Here is a 23,619-nt window from a genome sequence, read left to right on the forward strand (position 1 = left end):
ATGCTTTCAATAAAAACAGTAAATAATACATCACTCTTTGAAATGTTTAATAATTTAAATAATGAATTTATTGTAATTTTTTTCGTAATAATATAAGGAATTTATTTTCTCGCCATGTGTTAAAAATGTTACCTAATAAAAATAAAATATAGCTTGGCATTTTAAGTTTAAAAATAGCTGTTTCCTGTTGCTTATTCATATTTAAGCAACTTTTAAATAAAGTTCTTTTTTTTTAATTCTAACTTTGTTACTACGACCCCATCGACTTTCAATAAGTCAACTCATTGCTTAACTGTGCATTTGTAAAATTATTTGCTTATAAAACACGATTTGTTTTAAAAATATCAAAGAAATTTCCACAAATATGTATTGATATAAATTATCAGTAGTTGTTCACAATAAAATCAAAGAACTTTTTAATTTTCAGATGAAAAATAAGGGATTATTTCTGTTTGAATGTTACCATCACCGAATAATTATACACACCACGGAACAATTATTCATATATCAGTTAAATGAAGAAAACAAACTTGTTTTGTAACTTTGCAAAACTAATTAATTATTAGATCCAGTACATCACCTCCGAATGCATATGTAAAAGAAAAGTCATATTCAAAAAAAAAAAAAAAAACCATAAAAGAAATATTTATATCAGCAAAATCTATGTTGTCTATGAAGGGATTTTAGTTGGTAAAGAACTAACTCAAAACAAATAAATTATATAAAATTGTTATATATTATTGGATTTTAAAAATGAACTATGTAAATAAAGTTATTATTTATGATTCAATCAACTGTAATTAAATAAATCTTATCTGATTATTTTTTTCTTGTTTAATGTCTCGATAATTCTGTCTAAAATAATTTTTTTAAAGATGTAAAAACTGGTTTTTTTTTTGTTTTTTTTTTACTGTGTTATAAGTAACTGGTTTATAACATAATCTTTGCCAGAAAAAAATTAATCACAATAATAAAAAGAATGATTTCGAACAGTCTAATAATATTTTAGTAATGTAGGAATCGCCTAGAAGGTGGAATTGAACCACTCTGATTCTCATCAGCTACGGGTTTGAAGCCCGCACACCGGACCACCGATGCTCATCTAGGCAATATATACGATGCTTATCCCAGTATATATAGTAACCTTAAATATTTAAAATAATAATAGTGGTAACTTAGTAATCCACATTTTCATGGCATTTTGATAAAAATCTAATAACAAGCCGTAGATGAACTGGTACAATACAATTCTGCTGCTTGTCAGAGCATTCCACCTCAAATGTTTTGAAGGGCATCTACAAATTTTGTCTTCAGACTGCAACAACGTTGTTGCTGCAAACTTTGGTTATTTTGAAAACATTGTTTTGCAATTTTCCTTTTCAACAGCGCCATCTGATGGCAAACTTTGTAACATAATTTTGAAAATTGATTAGAGCAAATTTCATGGTTCCATACATTTCTATCGCCTTCCTGTTTTTTTTTTAACTGATTTCTCAATTCGTCGGTGATTTTTGGAACATCCAATAAAAGCATTCAAAATGATTTTAAAATAAAAATATTCGACGCCATTAAACATGTCATTTCAATATATCTAAAAGTTTTTAGAGGTCCATTTTGACCTCAGAAAGTAATTTAATAACTAAAGTAATTACATAACTAAAACTCAACTTTATACTGTTTTAAAAATGTGATAAAACAATAATTTTCATATGAGAAGTAGAAAATAAAATCTACAAATTTTGCCATGGTGATGAACAATAAGCGTTGAATAACATAAAAACTTTAAGATGAATCGATATCGAGATTCCATAAGTCTAAATTTAATTTCTTGAAATAATTATTATTGTATTGTTTGGATGAAAAGCGTACGTTTTCTTTGTTTAAATAATAGTATTAATAGCAATGCAATAACACTTTGAACTAAATATCTTAACGTTTTTCCTATCGAAGAATTACTTATAATAAGTATTCATTTGCTTTTAGCTCAGAAAATTATTTGATGAAATAGAAAATAAAGCAGCAATACTTTGCTTACTTTAACTCTTGATTTATACATTTTTTACTTTGAAATAATATTTAAAGAAATAATATTTTCTATAATAAGTATATTTATAATTAAATTCTGTCAAATATTCAATTCATCAATATAGGAATAAATATAATGCACCACTTTTAAAAAAGCCAAGTTTTATATATAAAATTTCAAAAACTCTGATTTAATCGTGCCTTAAACTAATGAGTAAGGAAAATAACGTGCCTTGGTAACGCTTGGCACCACCAAGCAATCTTTGGTACCAATTTTTGGAGAGGCACAGGTCGTCCCTTAGTGGTTTGCTTACTTTCGCAGACTGCTGGGTTGTTGTGATCTGCCTCTAGATTTGTAAGAGAAGATTTCGTATATAGTCAATGAATTCGTGCCGTCTTAAACATCGGAAGGTGTATTTTCTTAGCATGCTGTTAGTTGTTCTTACAGATACGACTGTAAAATTGTAACTGAGAAACAAAAATAGAAATTTCACTTTTCGGAACTTATTTAATATGGCAATCCCCATAGACCATAGCGCCACTCGCCGCAACGATCAGAATTAGGAAATATGTTATTCTGAGGTAGCAGAAACAACGGCCATTTCATTATTATGACAATCGTATAAAAAACAAACCAGTTTTTTTAAACGAATGTTTTAAAATATATATACAATTTCTTTCTATCCAATTTTCTGAACAATGCACTTCTTAGCTAGCATTTTTATGAATATGTATTCCTTTCCTCATTTAATTTTTCAATGAATTAAAATCCCATAAAAGTGAATTTGGAATATAAACTAATGTCTAAAATTAAAGTAATCACATTTTTGTAATAATTTAAGACTTACCCGTGTAATTAGTAAGTCTTAATGTTTTTAATAATATTTATTCTTTTTTAAAATAAAAATCTCTCATATCTTTTTAAGTCCACGAGTTATTAAGTTTTATTAATTGAGGTAATGATATACTAACTATCAGATTATTTTTTAACTTCTTTATTAAAATAATACTTTACTAAATAATAATTTATTAAAAACAAATTATTTTTAAACAGTAATTTCTTTTTAATGAATTTATGATTAACTCTTATTTAAACTTTTAAAATATTTAATCATTTTGGAAAAAGCAGTGAACTTCACAAGATGAAAACAAGTTACATTTTTTAAATGATTTTGTAGCCTTTTATATTCAAAATAATATCAATATTAGTTTGAAACAATCAATACGTCAACTAATTTTATTGAACAAACAATTAACAAAACAATGAAAATAAATAACATTTCTAACACATTAATGAAAATTCTCTAAAGCAAAGTTGTTTGTAAAGTTCATGCATTTAATTAGAGAATTTTGTTAAATATAGATTAAAACTTTACATTTAAAATTTGCTGTAAAAAGTTTCAATGTTCTTATGTTTAGGCAGATGCAAATTTATTACAGCTGTTGTTGTGATCTGCCTCTTGATATTTAAGAAAAGACTTTATTCGTCATAATAGTTTTTTCCGTCCTTGTGATTGCTTTTTCATCCGGTCACCCGGACGGGAAAAGCCGTAACAATGAAATCTAGTATGACTCCTGCATTGTTTCTTTTACAAAACTTGCGAGACTAAGAAGGCGCTGCGATCGCTAGCCAAGATCTGAAGTGTTCATTTCAGATGCGGAGTTTTCGCTGCAACTCTTGGTTAACTATCGCAGCGCCATCTCGGGTATAGGTTAAGAACGTGTTTTGAGTGTGAAACTCCTGAACAAATTTTATTCGGAATTCCTCCAGTTGGGAAAACAGGTACAATTTATCGGGCAATATTATATTTGCATGATATAAATATGTGAGTTTATGTGTAAATTTTGTAACTTTCGTTTTTCTCTGACAAACATAATGTTTATCATGTGGATTAATGTCTGAAATCGTATACATTTTTGTAAAAAAAAATTCTGTATTTTGAAATGTGATTTGCGTTGTTTGTAAATTTCTTATGTAATATTTTTCAGATATAAAAAATAGTTCTTAGCTCTAAAAGGAAACATTTCATTAGAGAAATTAAAGTGTATATTGAGGAATTCCAGATTATGTGACAAACACTTCTTTGATTATTGTTTTACTATCACGCTGAAGAAAAGATTAAACAAATTTGCATATCCAAATATTACAAAAAGAATGCCATCTACAGCAGAAGTCGATTTTTCTTCTTTAACTTCCCCAGAGTCTATAAATTTTAAAATAACATCAACACATTATGCGAAAGATCATCTGAAAGAATAACTTGAAGATCTGCTATCAACCACAAATGATGCCCTGCATTTATTTGTCTTTACCTTCTTATCTGTTGAAGCTAATGATGCAGAAACTACCTGTTCTAAAGATCTCCAACAACATTTTCCTATGTCTCAAGCAATAATTTGCAGATAACGCCCAAAACAAAGAAAATGATGACTTTGCTTTCAAGTGTCTCAAAATTAAGGAAAAAAACTATATGAAAAGTGTACCTCTTTGTCTTTTGGGACAGCTACAAGATAAATCATATTTGAACTCGTTCCATCTCAGATGCATACATAAGATAGGTCCAGCAAAGGAAGGCCTTGGTCAAAAACAGAAAAATCTTTCGCACTTAATATTTATCTACATAGTCTAACTGCATATTGGATGCTACAAAAACATTTTGCTTTTCCGTGCAAAGCAACTGTTGTGAAGAAAAATGTTTTTTGTAAATGAATGACGCTGCATGGCACCATGTTTGTATAGCTGTAACTATGACGTTGCTGTGTGACGTCATTCTGCATAAAAATATAGAGTGAGGCAAACACTAGTGTATGCTCGGTGGTTGTTCTGAATAAATATACTTTACTTTACTGGTTGTAGACTGAATTACTTCCAACAGAGCCCGGAGTCTGGTAGATGCAGTCCATCATTTATAGAAAATGACACTATTTCTGCATTACTATTATTATCTTTGGTTAACTGTCCCATTTTAAACCATTACCTTCAAAAAGTTTTTACATCCTTTCATGACCACATTTCAAAGTGATCACATTAAGAGGAGTTGACTGTAATGAAAAACAAATGCTCCATATATTTCCATAATACGCATTTGCAACAGATCTCTTACAGATTAGTAAGATACTTTGTCAATGTTTTTGAAACGGATTAAATTTCAAATGCAAAAGAAAGGCAATCAAATTCAGTTCCTTTATAAGAAATTTATTGAAAAAAAGCTGTTGTATAAAACATGTGAATCTATTTTTGTGGTGACGAAACATCATGATTCAGAGATGAGCATCAAAAATACTGCAACGTACTTCCATTCTCATGGTTTAGCATTATAAAAATGTAACTATACCAGCAAATCGAAGACGACAAGCACCCATAAATAAAATCTCTTTTTTCTTCTGCATTAAGCTTGTGCTGTTATATAAATACTCACTGTTAACTATAAAATAGGAATGTAAAAAACTAGGCCAATCACTAATCTGAAGATTCTTGTATAGTATTTCGGTAAGAAAAAAATAATTAATAAGCGAATCAGAAATTTTTTTATTTTTTTCCTTTAAAAATAGTTTTTTTTTTATTTGTTCTCGTTCTTCTCTTTTTTTTTTTTTTTTTTTTTCAAATAGCTACTTCAAATATATTACATCAGTATTAAAAAAAGTATAGATGTAATGCAATATCTTATTTTCTCTCTCTGGAATTTGGACCTGCGAGTTGAAGAAGGAAGCATGTGCCAGTGAATGAAATCGCCCCCCTCCCTCTTCTACTTTTGAACTAAATGTACGACATTGAATAAAGGCTCATTGTCAAATATGAAGTAAAAAATTACTAATTTAAAGATTCTGATCTGATACTTCAGGTAAGAAAGATAAATTTTTATTAGTACTCCTCCCTCCTCCAAAAATAGTTTTTCTTTTGTCCGTTTCTTTTTTCAATTTGCTGGTTCAAATGTATTTTATCAGCACTGCAAACATTAGAGAAGTCGTAGGGTGCAGTGCGGCGTCTTATTTTCGCTCTCTTTGAAGAAATTTCAGCGCTCCTTTCTTATTTCCGGAGGTGACCTTGAAATTCTGGAGAATGGAACCGATGATGAGAAACACTTCCGCTTCAGCCAAAGACTCTCCGAGGCAGGATCTTTTCCCTGGAAAAAGAAAGTAGGGTATGATACACACAAGATGTTTCTGATTTATCTCTTAAACTCAGCACAAAGCAATTTTTGCTTTGCAGTGGATGGAAAGTGCCAAAAAAATGATATCTCTGTGGTTCCTAGTTTTTTGAAAATATTCGCACTCAAAATGCGATCACGTTATATCCAAGTCACATAAAATTAGCAATTTCTAGCGGACGCGGTGCTCTGTATTAAGGTCTCGGCTTCAGAACCGAGGATTTCAGGTTCGAGACCCAATTCCATCGAAGAACCGTCGTGTAAGCTGGCCTGGTATACGTTAAATCCGTCGGAGCCAAACGCCCTGCCGCTGGGGTGGTGCGGAAACTTGGAGAGGGCAGTGGCAGCTCAAATGCCGTCATCGTCATTTGATCGTGGTTAAAAATTACATGGTTCGTTCCAAAGCAGACCAAGTTTTTGTGTTATATTCACCAGTGCCTTCATCGCAGCCCATTGCACTTCTTTGGAATTAGAGAATTGTTGCCCCTTTCATAAATTCTTCGTCCGAGGGAAAACGTCTCATGGGATGACATTATGAGAATGAACCAGGGGTGGAAATATTGGAATGTGATGCATTAATGGGTAAATTGACACCGGGAGAGATCTGTAAGATGGAAGCGTTTTGTTGTGAAGAACCAATCTTGTCTTCCTAAGTCCCGATCGCTTGATTCATACGAAAGTATGCAAAGGTTTAAGAGTTTAAACGTATTTTTCTTTAGTTGCTATAAAATTATGCCAGAGAAATCTTTAGTGTAGAGCCAACACATTTGCAATAAAAAATGTCTGCTTCTATTAACCGTGTAGGGAAGTTTAGAAGTAATCACGGACTATGCGCATGTTCGTTACAATTTTGAGATGGATTTACTCCGATTCTGACAAGTCGGCCTCATAGAAATACTTTCATCTTCTTCTATAAGAAGTGCAGTATTCATTTGCATTTGGAAACTGTTTAAAATGCTTTGGATATTTCTGACCGCAACAGTGTAATATTTTCAGCGGCAGCATTTTGAAATCAGTGCCTTACATGGCAAGGCATGAAAGTGCGTATAGTGAAGTGGTGAACACAGCCTGGTCTATTCGGGTTTTTTAATAAATGTGAAAGCGGAATGACTGCCATTAAATATCTTATTTCTCAATGCCATTGGGATTCGATGTATCGATTCCTTCGAATGGGTTCATAGAAAAAATCGCCATGTTTCAAGAGGATTTAGTTATGAAAATTTAAATTAGAATTATCGTGTATCAAGTAAGATTGCTTTTTCGTAAACTAGATGCGATGTTATAAGTTTTTGAACGTGACTCAATCAAAAACCAGGATCGTAGAGGCATGCCACTGTGGATGATTTGAGTACTATGTGTTAGTTAGTACCCAAGAAACTGCATCATTCCTTTTATGCTGACGTTTTAATTTTTTTCTTACTTATAATCCGAAGAGATGTTTCATAATCGGCAATGATTTAATTAGCGATGGATCTCATGTGCATAGCAAACATTTTTGGAGCTCTGTTTTAGTCAAATATTTTTCTTTTTTCGTACCCATTGTTCAGAGAAATTATTATATTCGTCAAAAAATCACGAACTATACAGATTTTGACGAATCTATACGTTTTAGACCTTCCTAAGATCAGAAAACATGTTTTTGGAAAATTTCTGTCTGTGGCAAGATAATTAAATTAAGCTTTGACCTAGACGGATCAAAGTTGGTATACGGTTATTAGAAGAAATTTGCAGATATCTATCAAATTTTGAGCAAACTCTGTTCAGTGGAAGTCTGTCTGTTCGGATGTTCACATATAATTTAACACGATAACTATAAAACGAAATGAGCTAGATAAATAAAATTGAGTTCACAGATTTAACGTCTACATCGTAGACACATATCAAAATTTGAACCAAATCCGACGAGGGGTTAATGATCTATCCGTTTACATTTTTAGAAACACGTAAACGCGATAGCTAAAAAACACAATGAAATAAATATATAGAATTTGTTATGGTAATTTGTGATTATAGGTGTAGTTTTGTGTTAAATTTCTGTTTCATTCGGTTTGAAAAAAACAAGTCTGAAACACAAATTCGATTTTCGGATACTATTAACCGCACGCCAGAGATTAATCGCCAAAAGTTAATATTTCGTATTTCTTGTATATCAGTGCCGTGTAAGGCATTCTCTGGCATGACTCTTTTATTAGAGAGTATGCTAGAAAGCGTTAGGAAGACCATTTGCAATGCTTTATATTTGTCATAATTTGCTTGCGTATAAATTGCTAGTATTAGTTTGCATTACATTAAAATATTTTCGTGTTCTTCGAGGTTTTATTTATGTTTATAGACACTCTGAGAAGGTAACTATCGTGCTGTGATGAGTTAATGTAGTAATCTCTTCAAAATAGTTCTCTATTTTATGTGATAATCTCGTCAAAATAGTTTCCTATTTTGTGTGGTAATCTTGTCAAAATAGTTCTCTATTTTATATAGTAATCTCACCAAAATTGTTCTCCATTTTATGTGGTAATCTCACCAAAATTGTTCTCCATTTTATGTGGTAATCTCACCAAAATTGTTCTCCATTTTATGTGGTAATCTCGTCGTTAAAAATTGTTCTCTATCAATTTTAACATAACTAGAAAGAAATAAAAAAAAGGTCTAAATACTCACCAAGTCCGAAAGCATAATGTCTATTTTTATCTACTCTTTTCCCATGTTCGTCCAGAAATCTCTTAGGGTCGAACTTCAGTGGATCGAGAAAGATTTCGGAATCAAAATGCAAGGATGCCAAATTGGCGCATATGAGGCTGCGACTGGGAATTAGATAACCATCAATTCTCGTTTCCTCTGAAAGTAAAAATGAGAGAATTAATTCAACCAGCTCTAATCATATCCAAATTATACAATTTCCCAAGTTACGCAGATGCGAAGTTAAAAGAATCCTCTCAAACCATTTTGTTTGGATTTGTTTGCATTTTGATAATATTTGTAATTTAATAATATTTTCTTTTGTTTTCCTTTGTGTTTTGTTCCAGTGTATTTTGTTATTATTTTATACTAGCCGCCTTTGGCGACCAGCCGATTCGCCAGTATTAACGCTCGCTACAATTTTCAATTAAATATTTTAAGTAACTGGTCTCTTAATAGATTCTCAAACAAAACATTTTTAATCTTCAAATTTTGATAGTCATACCAAACTTATACTGTTGTTTAGATCGTTTCGTTCAATTTACTATATATATTTTGCTAATTTGTTGTCATTTTCGGTAAAACTTCAACTTTAATTTAAAGTGGAAATGATGAAATTGCAATTAATATAAAAATATTTTTTAATAAAACCAAGCGTTTTATTTTATTTATTGTCTTTATTGTTATTTATTTATTATTATTATTATTATTGAATGTGCGTATTGCAAACAGAATCGCTCGGTATTTAAGTCTTATGTGAACAACAAAATATTTTTAATAATTTATGTAATATCTCAAACAATAATTCAACAAAAATTCAGCATAAATTCAGCATCAGATTCAGCATGAAATTCAGTTTTTAGTTTTGCTTTCAAAAGGATTGAAATGAAATGAATAAAAATATTTTGTTCCGGCCAATAAATATATTTCAAAAATTATGAAGTCTAAATTTAATGCAGTAAGGTATCAGATTCTGAGAAATATTCTGGACACACCAAATTTTAAATAAATGAATGAATGTTTCTATTTTCCACAATCAATTAAGACTTATTTATGTAGGACTCAGAAATCACTACTATTTTAGAACGCACATTTAATTACATTTAGGACGATTAGGACATTTAGGATATATATACATTAACATAAAAGAATTGAACATTCAGTAGATTTCGTCGAATACGTCGCATCTCGTCTCGTCTTTACTTTCGTCCAGATCCGTCTGATCTGCCACGTCTTCACTCTCGTCCAGATCCGTCTGATCTGCCACGTCTTTTCTCTCGTCCAGATTCGTCTGATCTGACACGTCTTTTCTCTCGTCCAGATCCGTCTGATCTGACACGTCTTTTCTCTCGTCCAGATCCGTCTGATCTGCCACGTCTTTTCTTTCGTCGAGATCCGTCTGATCTGCCCTCCGTCTAACCAGCGTCAACTCCGTCTAACAACCAGCAGATGGCGCTCGCCAACAGGCGCTCGTCACTACATTCGGCGATCCTGGCGTCTCTTTCGTCCTCGAAAGTTATAGTAGAAAAATAATTTCTTCAACGTCGATCCACACTGCGTCAGTCCACAAGGAGTTGGTATCCAAAAGGTTTATTGTAGCCCGTCAAATTGCTCTACGTCAAATTTCACTCCTGTTTGGCTCTTCTTTCGTCTATGTGCCGGTCTTCATTAAAATCCCGACCGAGCCCCCATATTTGTAGGACTCAGAAATCACTACTATTTTAGAACGCACATTTAATTACATTTAGGACGATTAGGACATTTAGGATATATATACATTAACATAAAAGAATTGAACATTCAGTAGATTTCGTCGAATACGTCGCATCTCGTCTCGTCTTTACTTTCGTCCAGATCCGTCTGATCTGCCACGTCTTCACTCTCGTCCAGATCCGTCTGATCTGCCACGTCTTTTCTCTCGTCCAGATCCGTCTGATCTGCCACGTCTATTCTCTCGTCCAGATTCGTCTGATCTGACACGTCTTTTCTCTCGTCCAGATCCGTCTGATCTGACACGTCTTTTCTCTCGTCCAGATCCGTCTGATCTGCCACGTCTTTTCTTTCGTCGAGATCCGTCTGATCTGCCCTCCGTCTAACCAGCGTCAACTCCGTCTAACAACCAGCAGATGGCGCTCGCCAACAGGCGCTCGTCACTACATTTATAAAGTTTTGAATGTTAAAAATTTAGAAAAACTCAACATTTTCATAATCTTAGGCCAATTAATCTTGAGAAACCTGCGCGCTGATTGACGTATTTTCTTTGAAACGATCGATGGAAAATATAAAATTATCCTTTTTTTTTATTAAATAGTGATATTCAAATTTTCATAAATCAGTCAGTTTAAGTGACTGATTTAGTTGATTGGAAATTAACTCTTTTTATTTAAAATATTAGTGTTTCAAGAACATTTTGTTATTCGTGATTTCTACAGCAGAAGCTTTATGTAAAATCAAAAATTCTTTATTTTGAATCAAGTTATTGAATCAAGTTACATAAAATATAATCATTTTCCATTTAGACCATTTTAGCAGATCTGTGTCTTAATAAAGATTTAGAAATGAGCTGTGTGGCCCTGATTTGAATGGATATCCTGTTCATATTAAACAAAACTTGCCTTAAAATAAAACTGATTTATTGGATTAATAATATAGAGAGTGTAAAAGATCATAAAATAATTTTTCTTGAATTTATTTTTTAGAAAAAATAATATTTTATATTTGTTTTATTTCCTACAGACATGTGCCGAAAATCATATTTTTGCAGATTTCATTTCCAAAAAGATTTAATTTATTTTTAATTGGAGCTTTAATCAATGTGATGGCAATACGTTGAAAAAAGCTAATTTTTTCCCATGAATGCGAAACGTGCTCGTGCAGCTTAAATTTTATTTTTATTTTGTACGAAAAAAATTGTTAAAAAATATAGTTAAAATATTTATTTAAAAATTCATTAAAAATAGAAATTTAATTTTGAGGTTAAAACATTGGTATCATTTAAAAGATAAATTTTTGATCTTTAACTTCATGTAAAAATCTTTTTTGTGCGATAATATTTTCGGAAGTTATAGCAGAAACACGCCAACATTTCGCTTAATTTTTAAATAAATAAAATTCTAATTAAAAATTCGAAAAAATAACCCCCAGGTGCACATTGCCGGCCTCCAAGGTATACACGTGCCAAATTTGGTAGCTGTAGGTTGAATGGTCTGGCCTGTAGAGCGCCAACACACACACATTGAGCTTTATTATAAGTATATATTATTGTAACTGGAAACCAGTTTTACTCCACTTTTTTGTCTCCTTGTGAATGGCAACGTTGCTGTAAAAAGAATTCTGGTATCCATAATATCAATGTGTTGCAGACTTATTTTTTCTGCCTCTTAATTTATGTGTCGTTCTCGTCTTAAATCTGAAAATAAACCATTGTGGTTTATTTTCACAAATGTTTTCGTCTTTAATATTTTCGTTGTTAAAAGAATTCTCGTCTTTTAGTCCCATTCGATTATATTTCGAATATTCTCCATTTTAATATATATTGCAAATGCTAAATTCTCTCATGATAAAAAAATCAATATAAGAAATGCAAAAAAAAATTGTCTCTTTATCTTTAAAAATGAATGAAAACTTTTGACATCGCTCATGTGATTGGCAGTTTTCAATCTTCTGTTTTTTGAATTAATAAATAATCTCATTGTCATGCCATTACCTTATTCAACTGTTACTGTTATTCAACTGTGTTATTTTTAATCGATTTTCTATACCTGTATTCTCTTCTGGTAATTGCTGTCAATTTAGTGTGTGATAGTTCTGAAACAAAAAAAAATTAATTTATTTTGACATAACATAAAGCTGAGACCTTACTCAAATTGGAACAGAAACGAGTGATCAGATTAGGTGTAGCAATTCTGTAAAGTTCTTGGAGAGTGGCATCCAAATAAGGTAAATTCTGTTTGTCCGCGCAGGTCAGCAGTCTGCCACCACCTACTGATGAATCCAGTTCCTTCTGTGCGGCCTCTTGGACATCAGGGTGCTTGCTCAATTCTTCTAGCAAGGCAGTGATTGTTGAGCTAACTGTGACCGTGCCCTCAAAGAGGAGATTCATTGTATTAGCCTGGAGACGTTCAACTTCAAAAGAAAAAAAAAGTTGCATGAAATTAAAGTAAATAGAACTGATGATTATTCTAAAATAAACAGATGGAAGCATTAAAAGAATATTCTAACTTTTAGAACCTACTGGTTCTAAAATTTAGAATGTTTTAAAACATCATAGTATGATAAAATCTTAGGTTTGATTCGTCTATCTTTATGCAATTTTCAAACATTTATTTTATTTATTACTTTTGAACTTTACAGTATATTTTAATTATAGAGCAATAACAGTCTGCCTATAAAAATGAATTTTATAATCTTTGCAAACTACGTGAACATTAATGCAATATAAAAAGTACTTATGAAATTTTTTAAATAATGTTAAAATTAGCGAAACATTTTACGGAAATAAGATTGATATTCCTGAAAAGATAATTTTAAAGTTTTAAACAGGTGTAAAAATGGTTTTTGTGCGATAATATACTCCAAAATTGTGGAGCAAAAAAGTATGATTAAGTATTTTTTTGTTAATTAATGATCTAAACTATAATTTTTAAAAATCCTTCCTTAAAGCACTTTTACTAGCCAACAAATATATGTTACTAAATTTGGCAGCTCTGCTTCGAACGATATGACTGGAAATAATTTTGAGTGGTTTTTTTTCAATCACGAATTCCGCAATCTGTAGTTAGTATGTCGCCAATAAAAATAATGATTTTAAAATGCCGCAGAATCTGAAAGGTATAACTGTTTTACTTTATAACTATAACGGTATAGTTTAAGAAACGAAAAAAAATAAAATAAGTTAAAAATTTCTTCCATAAATTCAAATAAAGTTGTTATAAACAACTCACACATTGACTACTCCGAACCTTCCTGAAGCACACGAATAAAATCTGATTGACCGGATCGCCGTGACAGCATTGGTGGGATCTAAGGTTGAGTCCTTAGGGCTATCGCCAGCCACGGTACAATCTTTCCAATGGGAAGTACTCCTTATCATCAGTAGGGATAGTCGACCCTACATCATTTCTGTACCCACTTGGGTGGTGAAAAACTAACCCCCTTTCCTCAAATTTCTTATTCTCATATATGAAGTGCACTTCCCCGGCTGAGTGTTATTATAAACAAATATCAGTATCATTCGTAAACTACCCTTCGTTTCAGAAACTCGTGACTGTAACTTTTGGCGGATGCAATAAGTTAAAGAAGAGTTAAGTTAAGATACGCAATAAGTTAAATGAGACCATTTCCAGAGTTCTTCATTATATCTTTATTGATTTATATGCATTGATTTTTGTTTTCATTCCTTTTTTTCACTGTTTGTTTATTACGTTCTGTACCATTTTATTTTAGTTCAAAACTTGTTTATTCAACATTCATATAGCAGATTTAATTTTGAGGATTACCCTTTGTTGCTAAATCATTTAATTCCGATGATAATTGGAAATTTATTCGATTGGTAAAATGAGTAAACATCTATTACTGCTAATTGTATGTGAATATCTCCTCCGCCATTTTTCATCTCAGCCCTATTTTAGGAAAATCAAGGTTTCTGTATCACAGAATAGACACTATTATTTTATTAATATTAATTATTATAACATTTTCACATGTTAAGACAAATGTTACGGTTTTTTTCTTCTTTCTTGATGCAATAAATTTTGCAAAATTGAGGAAAGATACAAATGTTTTAAGAATATTTCTTCTCCTTCGCCGAGCTATGAATGTATTAGCTAAAGATTTCACTTGAAACATGTGTGAATCATTCAACCCGGACGATTTTATTACTTGTGAGGCACAGGTGCTTCACACTGCGATTAAAGTGCTTATTATCATTACTACTAATATTGCTTAAACTAAATTAAAATGTTTTCGAGTTCTCCGAAGTCCGAAGATTTATATATGTTCATAAACACACATGTTTCGTAAGGCAATTAACGTGTTTATATTATTACTTGCTATCAAATCAATTTAAATTATCTTATTTGTAAATATATAATTATTACTGCAGTTATTTAAATACTGCAGAAACATGTTTGGCTCTTTGGTCTTAATATTTCATCAGCCGTTATTTCTGGCAAACAGATACAAAAGGAAATAAATCTGAAAGGTTTAGGAAATACTTTTAAAAGCACTGACTCATTGTTGTGAGCCCTTATCGACATGTCGATTCGCTGCGACGATTACTCACTCGTGAACGAGCCTTCGTTATCTTTGCCCCGTGTCAGAAGATCATTCCTGTGCTGCAGATAAGCTGACACATAACCTCCGGATATATTTGGATCAAGGGCTTTCTCCTGCTCTTTTATTAGGCCGTTTATGATGTATCTCGCTATGTCTCTAAATGCCTGCGCTTTCCTCATTTGGGAGCAAACCAGGCATTTTAATCTGAAAAAGAAAATTGAAATGCGCTACAGAATGAATTCTGTGAGCACAACATTTAAAAATTAAGTTTGAGAGTGACTTCTATAAAAGAAACGTATTTCTATAAATTGAAGCAATATTTTATTTCATTTCCTGATCCCCATTTGACCTGAAAATTTGTGTCGAAATTAAAATGACGTTTTTTGTATGCTTTCTAGAAAACTCCCCATTTTCTTAAGCTTCAAACTATAGCTTGCAGAGTATCTTAAATTCTTAAAACTCAAATAATACTCCAAGCAATTTAGAATTCCATCGGCTTGTTTATTCTTTCTACATAACAGCGTATCTTACAAGCATTGCCAGATTCCAGAAGGTTTACAATTGATCATCAGCTATTATACAAAAAAATAAATGAAATAATATTAACAAAATATGTTTATCAAAGAAAAATTAGTTTGCTTTTACTTTTTAATAATATTTTAACAAAATAAAAATAGTAGCAGTTATAAAATGTCTGAAAAGGAATCGTTTGCTAAATGTCTATTAACAGATTTAGATTATGATATTTACCGAGCAGACGTTAATCTTTTCTCTACTAAAAATAAATACGAATGTGTGTATTGTGTTTACGCTACACAGGCCCAGCTCTTTGATCTACAACTACCAAATTCGACACATTTGTATATCTTGTATATTTGTATATAGTGGGGATATGTAATTCGGCACGATTATTTTTAAATTCTAATTAGACATTTAATTAATTAAAAATCGTGCCTAATTTAGGAATCTTCTGAGATAAACTTCAAAAATATTATTGTAAAAAATAAAATTTACACTATTTCAAAATTTTAAAAAAAATTCTTTTTAATAACACCAATTTAATATTTGTGCAAATTTCACCAATTTAGGTTACTTTTTTAAAAAAATCTGACTTAGAACAATAGATTACATTGGTGTCTTGAAGTTCAAATATAAAATGCACTTCCGTTTTTATTGTTTCGTTAATTATTTGATCGCAGGATTTTTTTATCGTCGAAAATTAAAGAAGAAAGTTTTTTTAAATATTTCTGTAATTCGCGAGACATAAAAAATGAAGTTATAAAACCGCGAAATTTATAAGATAGACGAGCTGCACATTTACAGTTTTAATAATTCCGGGATTTAATGGAACTAGTCTCCATTAAAAAGGTTCCTGTACACAATAAATAGAACTCATGCAAGACAATTAAATAAGACGACATTAACATCAAACAAATTGGTAGGAACATGGGCATGAAATTATATTTAAACTATTTATCTGAAATCCCATATAAGTTACCATATACTTTTTTTCTTTTTTTAAAATAATAACTGCAGTTTTTTCCATTGAACAAATTTCATGATTTCTTACCTTCTCATTATGTCAAGGCACAGTAATTACTTATCTTAACTCTGCACCACTTGATTATGACAAACATTATATCTTGAAACGTATTTGTCGACATGAATTGTGTCATTTTTTAAAATTTGTGTCTAGAATATTTAAACACTCATCATGCCTTGTGAATGAAAATATTTTTAAAAATCTAGAATTGTTAGAAACAATTTCCAAGATCGTTTAGAGATTGCTGTGAATCTATGTAAAAAGTAAAAAGAAGATGATGTAGTTGTATAAAAGGTGTTTTAATCTTGGCCCAATAATTACTTCTAAGCCATTAACGATAAGTATATAATTAGGAAAATGCTTCATTTCTAAAAATTCTTTAAATACCGAAAAGAATAATATTTCAAGCTGTTGAGTTAATATTTCTTATGGATTAAAATTAAAAAAAGTCTAGAATTTTATACAGTCGTACGACCCTTTTAGCCGCACTTCGTGACAAATTTTGGCACATAAACATTTCTTAGTATAAAATTCTTTCTTCTGAAACCAACCGAGTTATTAAGCTTCGAATTGGCGATCGTTCTCGAGGCAATCAACGACTGCCTAGGGCAAGACTCCCAAAGTCTGGCAGATTTCTCTCAAAGAAATAGAAAACATAATGTAGAACATATGAACAAAAACATGATGTGGAAATTTTTTTTTTACGTTTTTACTCATATTCTCGGTTTATCTTTCAAGTGGTGCTTTATATTTATGTCTTTGTCATTCTAGATCTGCATTATATTTTCGCTTTCTCTTTATGTCATTCACTTATTACTCACTTTGTATTTATGTCATTCACTTATTACTCACTTTGTACTTATGTCATTCACTTATTACTCACTTTGTACTCATGTCATTCACTTATTACTCACTTTGTATTTATGCCATTCACTTATATCACTTCACTTTCTATAATGGGTTCACTTTGTATTTTATGTATTTGCAAGCTGTTTGATATTTCTGTACAATATATTCTGTCCTCCGTCCTTTGGATATTGTATTTATGTGTGTTACTGCGTTCTCCATGCAATTTTCAATTCAGTCTCTTCCCTCAAGGATTGGACTGTTTATTATTTAATTTAAATATTTTATTTTAGTCAAATAAATTATAATGTACATCCTTAATTATCGCCCATATTCTGGCGATGATTGTTAGCCTTTCAATAAATAAATAATGGTTCTGTCCCCGGTGACTTCCAAGTCCCTATCCTTTCGGGTAGACGGGTAGTCGTGAGGTAAACCGTAACGTGGATTTAATCAAAACCGTTAAAAATAGAAATTATATCTGTTTTTATCCCCTTACCTGAACGCAAATCCCACGGCAATGCTCGTCTTTCCTTCGAAAACAGTTGTCATGTTCTTGAGAGCCCTGAGTAAAATTTCGAACGTTCTGTCCTGCTCGAAAGTTTTGTGGAACAAAATCTGAGACATGATCTTTCCCGTCACATTGGATATGCTGGAGTACACGTCAACAGGTTGCTCTTTAGTATTACGTATCCCTTCCATCATAGCCGTGATTTCTTTTTGAATCTTCTTTTCTAACTCTGGCTTCCCGATTCCAATGCTCTGGCCAACTTCAAGGAAAAAGCGTCTCTGCTCTTCCCACGTTTGCTTGTTTTCTTGCACAAATCCTGCATGTAAAAATATTGCGTGAATTTACAATGCAAAAAATGTGTCAGAGATATTGTGCCGTTATTCCCTTTTTATTTTACCGTATACGCAGTATAGAAAAAGTATAGTAATCGTCAAAAAATTCGAACTCGAGTTTTTGACGAATCCCCTCTTTTTATATATACATAAGTTCGAAAGACACATGTTTAGGAAAATTCCGTCACAAACATCTCAAAAACGCTTTGAGCTAGACGGTTACTACTTGGTATACGGTCTTTATACCAAAATTGCAGATTTGTATAAAATTTTGAGTAAAATCTATTCAAGGGAAATTTGTCTATCCGGGTGTTCGAATATAATCCAATACCTACAAAGCAAAGAGAGCTAGATAGACAAAACTCGGTTTCCAGATTTAACATCTAAAGTGTAGACACCTGTCAAATTTTGAGCCAAATCCAGTAAGTAAAATCCAGTTGAGAAAAATCTATTCAGGGGAAATTTGTCTATACGGCTGTTCGAATATAACCCAGTACCTACAAAGAAAAGAGAGTAGATAGACAAAACTCGGTTTCCAGATTTAACATCTAAAGTGTAGACACCTGTGAAATTTTGAGCCAAATCCAGTTGAGTGGAATCTATTCAGGGGAAATTTGTCTATCCGGCTGTTCGAATATAATCCAGTCCCTACAAAGCAAAGAAAGGTAGATAGACAAAACTCGGTGTCCAGATTTAACATCTAAAGTGTAGACACCTGTCAAATTTTGAGCCAAATCCAGTAAGTAAAATCCAGTTGAGAAAAATCTATTCAGGGGAAATTTGTCTATACGGCTGTTCGAATATAACCCAGTACCTACAAAGAAAAGAGAGTAGATAGACAAAACTCGGTTTCCAGATTTAACATCTAAAGTGTAGACACCTGTGAAATTTTGAGCCAAATCCAGTTGAGTGGAATCTATTCAGGGGAAATTTGTCTATCCGGCTGTTCGAATATAATCCAGTCCCTACAAAGCAAAGAAAGGTAGATAGACAAAACTCGGTGTCCAGATTTAACATCTAAAGTGTAGACACCTGTCAAATTTTGAGCCAAATCCAGTAAGTAAAATCCAGTTGAGTAAAATCTATTCAGGGGAAATTTGTCTATCCGGCTGTTCGAATATAACCCAGTACCTACAAAGCAAAGAAAGGTAGATAGACAAAACTCGGTGTCCAGATTTAACATCTAAAGTGTAGACACCTGTCAAATTTTGAGCCAAATCCAGTAAGTAAAATCCAGTTGAGTAAAATCTATTCAGGGGAAATTTGTCTATCCGGCTGTTCGAATATAACCCAGTACCTACAAAGCAAAGAAAGGTAGATAGACAAAACTCGGTGTCCAGATTTAACATCTAAAGTGTAGACACCTGTCAAATTTTGAGCCAAATCCAGTAAGTAAAATCCAGTTGAGAAAAATCTATTCAGGGGAAATTTGTCTATACGGCTGTTCGAATATAACCCAGTACCTACAAAGAAAAGAGAGTAGATAGACAAAACTCGGTTTCCAGATTTAACATCTAAAGTGTAGACACCTGTGAAATTTTGAGCCAAATCCAGTTGAGTGGAATCTATTCAGGGGAAATTTGTCTATCCGGCTGTTCGAATATAATCCAGTCCCTACAAAGCAAAGAAAGGTAGATAGACAAAACTCGGTGTCCAGATTTAACATCTGAAGTGTAGACACCTGTCAAATTTTGAGCCAAATCCAGTAAGTAAAATCCAGTTGAGTAAAATCTATTCAGGGGAAATTTGTCTATCCGGCTGTTCGAATATAACCCGGTACCTACAAAGAAAAGAGAGTAGATAGACAAAACTCGGTTTCCAGATTTAACATCTAAAGTGTAGACACCTGTCAAATTTTGAGCCAAATCCAGTAAGTAAAATCCAGTTGAGTAAAATCTATTCAGGGGAAATTTGTCTATCCGGCTGTTCGAATATAACCCAATACCTACAAAGCAAAGAGAGCTAGATAGACAAAACTCGGTGCCCAGATTTAATATCTATAGTGTAGACACCTGTCAAATTTTGAGCTAAATCCAGTGAGTAAAATCCAATTGAGTAAAATCTATTCAGGGGAAATTTGTTTATCCTGTTGTTCGAATATAACCCAATACCTACAAAGCAAAGAGAGCTAGATAGACAAAACTCGGTGTCCATATTTAATATCTATGGTGTAGACACCTGTCAGATTTTGAGCCAAATCCAGTAAGTAAAATCTATTCAGGGGAAATTTTCTATCCGGCTGTTCGAATATAACCCAATACCTACAAAGCAAAGAGAGATAGATAGACAAAATTCGGTACCCAGATTTAACATCTACAGTGTAGACACATGTCAAATTTTGAGCCAAATCCAACTGCTGATTGATTTCTGTACTTTCAGAAATAAACAAACACAATTTTTAAAAATACAATGACTTGAATTCTTCAAATTGGTGTGAGATTTTGAGACTGCAAATGCAGTTTTGTGTCAAAATCTTGTTTCAATCAGTTGAGAAATATGCCGATATTAACCGCATACTAGGGATTCATTGCCAAATAACTCGCCATGTATGGCACGATAGATCCTGTAATGTTGCTAAATACACGCCAAAATTTAATATTTCGGAACTGTTGAGAAAAATACTCTTGCATTACAAGTATATTAGAAAGTAGGCGAGAAAGTTTTGGGGGGACAACTCCCGCTTGTTTGAAAAGTCTTGAATTTCGATTTGCATACAATAGTTAGTTAAAAATCAACTCTGGCTGATTAGAGTTGTTTCGTTTTGAATCATAAGGCACTTTGGGAAATGCTTACCATAATTTTGATTCGCTGGCAGATATGAAAGCAACATTTGAACATTTCATCCTCCGGTGTTTTTCTCTCCGATAAAACTTGTCTTTTGGTTTAAAGCCAAACTACTCAAACCACTTTATGATTGCTTCTGCCAGAATGCGAGTGTTTCAGAATGTTGCGAATTCATGTTTATTGGCACCTATCCTGTGGACCACGTCACTTTAAGTTTGGAATCTTTTGTAGATTTTCAAAAAAAAAAAAAAAAACAGTCACACAACAGAGACTGATACTGTGTAGTTAAATGCCATACACAATCGCTTTCGTATATCCACTCGACTGACAATGAAACTGTTCAGAGTTCGGGAGTGTTTTCTAAAGATCAGAACTAAAATGCCAATTCAATGGATTTCATCTTGTACGAATATCAACTTTTGCATTCTTTAAATATCTTATTTGAGTAGAAAAATCGAACGATTCGATTGATCGTTGAGTAGAAGATAGGCATGATATTTAGAAAGTATATGAAAAAAAAATGTTCTCTCACTTGTAGAATTAATTCTTTAGAAATTCAAGAAAATGTGCGGTTACCCTGAAAAAAAGCGTAATTTATGAAAGCGAAATAATTTGAATCCCTAATTTATATGTTTATATTAGTTTTTTCTTAATGCTATCTTAATGGCAATACTGGAAAAATGGAATATTCAGAAATTATCATTTTAATAAGCATAAAAAGATATTTTAACATTGCATTCCAGTTTGTCATAAACTTGCACACAAGACAGTATCATAATGCATATATTTTACAATCTATGCAATACATTCCTACAACGCTTACCTAATCTCGCTATTATAAACAAAACTACATTGCAAATAGTTGTTCCCTTGTTGAATTTATTTGCTGCCTGCAAGAACAATTCTTTTATGCTTGTTATTCTGTCTAAAGATACAATGTGGGGTCACACGTTAAATATTTACCCAATCATTCTATTAAATCTATCTATTAAAGATTATACACAAAACTACATTGCAAATAGTTGTTCCCTTGTTGAATTTATTTGCTGCCTGCAAGAACAATTCTTTTATGCTTGTTATTCTGTCTAAAGATACAATGTGGGGTCACACGTTAAATATTTACCCAATCATTCTATTAAATCTATCTATTAAAGATTATACACAAAACTACATTGCAAATAGTTGTTCCCTTGTTGAATTTATTTGCTGCCTGCAAGAACAATTCTTTTATGCTTGTTATTCTGTCTAAAGATACAATGTGGGGTCACACGTTAAATATTTACCCAATCATTCTATTAAATCTATCTATTAAAGATTATACACAAAACTACATTGCAAATAATTGTTCCCTTGTTGAATTTATTTGCTGCCTGCAAGAACAATTCTTTTATGCTTGTTATTCTGTCTAAAGATACAATGTGGGGTCACATGTTAAATATTTACCCAATCATTCGATTAAATCTATCTATTAAAGATTATACACAAAACTACATTGCAAATAGTTGTTCCCTTGTTGAATTTATTTGCTGCCTGCAAGAACAATTCTTTTATGCTTGTTATTCTGTCTAAAGATACAATGTGGGGTCACACGTTAAATATTTACCCAATCATTCTATTAGCCTCGAAATCTCGCACATTTTATCTCCTGTTGAATGTTTTTTCGGTCTTCAAGTAAAACATATTCATAAAGGATTAGAAAACAATTATATTAATTAAATACTCACCCAATCCATCAGTTATCCACGAAAACACATTGTGCACATTTGGTCTCCTGTCGAATTCATTCTCTCGCTTCAAGAACACCTCTTTGATGATTGGCCTGCTATTCAGAACAACGATCAAATTTCCGCCAAGTGAGCGAAAACTGAAGATCTCACCATAAAATTCACTCATACGTGCGTACACCTTGTGAGACACAGCAGACAGGAAAGGATAATACCCAAAGAGCGGCAATCCACTGGGTCCAGGCGGGAGCTTCCTCATTTGGCTCCGATGAGCCATCATCCAAATAAACCACGTCCATATCGTTGTTAAACATATTATCACTACTGGATGTTGAAAAAATGCAGCAATTTCCATAACTGAGTCTTAAAGCAGAGAAAAATAGAGGAATTCCTTTTTCATTCAAACCGATCTGCGCTTATTTGTTTTCAAAGTCTGCCGTCAACAATTTTTTCTTCGCTAATCGAGCATACAATCACTGATATCTATATCTCATATCTATTCAATGAAAAGATTATCCTCCTTCTTTCTTCTTATTTTCAATATGAGATAAAACTCAGCTAAAGGCTAAAAAAAAAAAGAACAGACATATAAAATCTTTGTTTGTATCGGTTTTAAAGGGCGTATACTGACAAGCACTTATCTCTTACTTGTCAAATATTTTATCGAGTTCCATTCAAAGTTCTGTTCCAAAATCGCCTTCTTATGAACTTCATTTCAGTATGGTTGTGACATGCATTCAAATACGTTCCGATT

General features: G+C 32.2%; 1 protein-coding gene and 2 non-coding genes across 3 annotated transcripts; 1 reads left to right on the forward strand and 2 right to left on the reverse strand.

Moving 5' to 3' along the window:
- Positions 1–1,021: 1,021 nt before the first annotated feature.
- Trnastop-uca (transfer RNA opal suppressor (anticodon UCA)) lies at positions 1,022–1,108 on the reverse strand. The gene has a single exon. It is a non-coding gene; the product is annotated as a tRNA-Sec (tRNA).
- Positions 1,109–2,222: 1,114 nt separating this feature from the next.
- Positions 2,223–2,373, forward strand: LOC129957803 (U12 minor spliceosomal RNA). Its single transcript, XR_008782906.1, has one exon. It is a non-coding gene; the product is annotated as a U12 minor spliceosomal RNA (small nuclear RNA).
- Positions 2,374–5,205: 2,832 nt separating this feature from the next.
- LOC129957670 (cytochrome P450 2C20-like) lies at positions 5,206–23,327 on the reverse strand. The gene is made up of 6 exons (XM_056070120.1): positions 22,866–23,327; positions 18,014–18,341; positions 15,133–15,329; positions 12,711–12,974; positions 8,832–9,008; positions 5,206–6,149 (listed from the first exon to the last, which is right to left on the reverse strand). The coding sequence occupies exons 1-6, from the start codon at positions 23,218–23,220 to the stop codon at positions 6,013–6,015; spliced, it is 1,458 nt and encodes a 485-aa protein (XP_055926095.1). The 5' UTR covers positions 23,221–23,327; the 3' UTR covers positions 5,206–6,012.
- Between the last annotated feature and the right edge of the window lie 292 nt (positions 23,328–23,619).

This window comes from Argiope bruennichi, chromosome 11 (genome assembly GCF_947563725.1).
Source record: "Argiope bruennichi chromosome 11, qqArgBrue1.1, whole genome shotgun sequence".
Classification (NCBI taxonomy): domain Eukaryota; kingdom Metazoa; phylum Arthropoda; class Arachnida; order Araneae; family Araneidae; genus Argiope; species Argiope bruennichi.

Bases quoted from the DNA above. Each gene is read 5' to 3' on its own strand.
- LOC129957670 (XM_056070120.1), bottom strand. From the start codon at position 23,220: ATGGAAATTGCTGCATTTTTTCAACATCCAGTAGTGATAATATGTTTA. The intron at 15,330-18,013 runs GTAAGGGGATAA...TTTCTTTTTCAG, and splicing joins GCCGTGGGATTTGCGTTCAG to ATTAAAATGCCTGGTTTGCT. The intron at 12,975-15,132 runs GTGAGTAATCGT...TTTCTTTTGAAG, and splicing joins TAACGAAGGCTCGTTCACGA to TTGAACGTCTCCAGGCTAAT.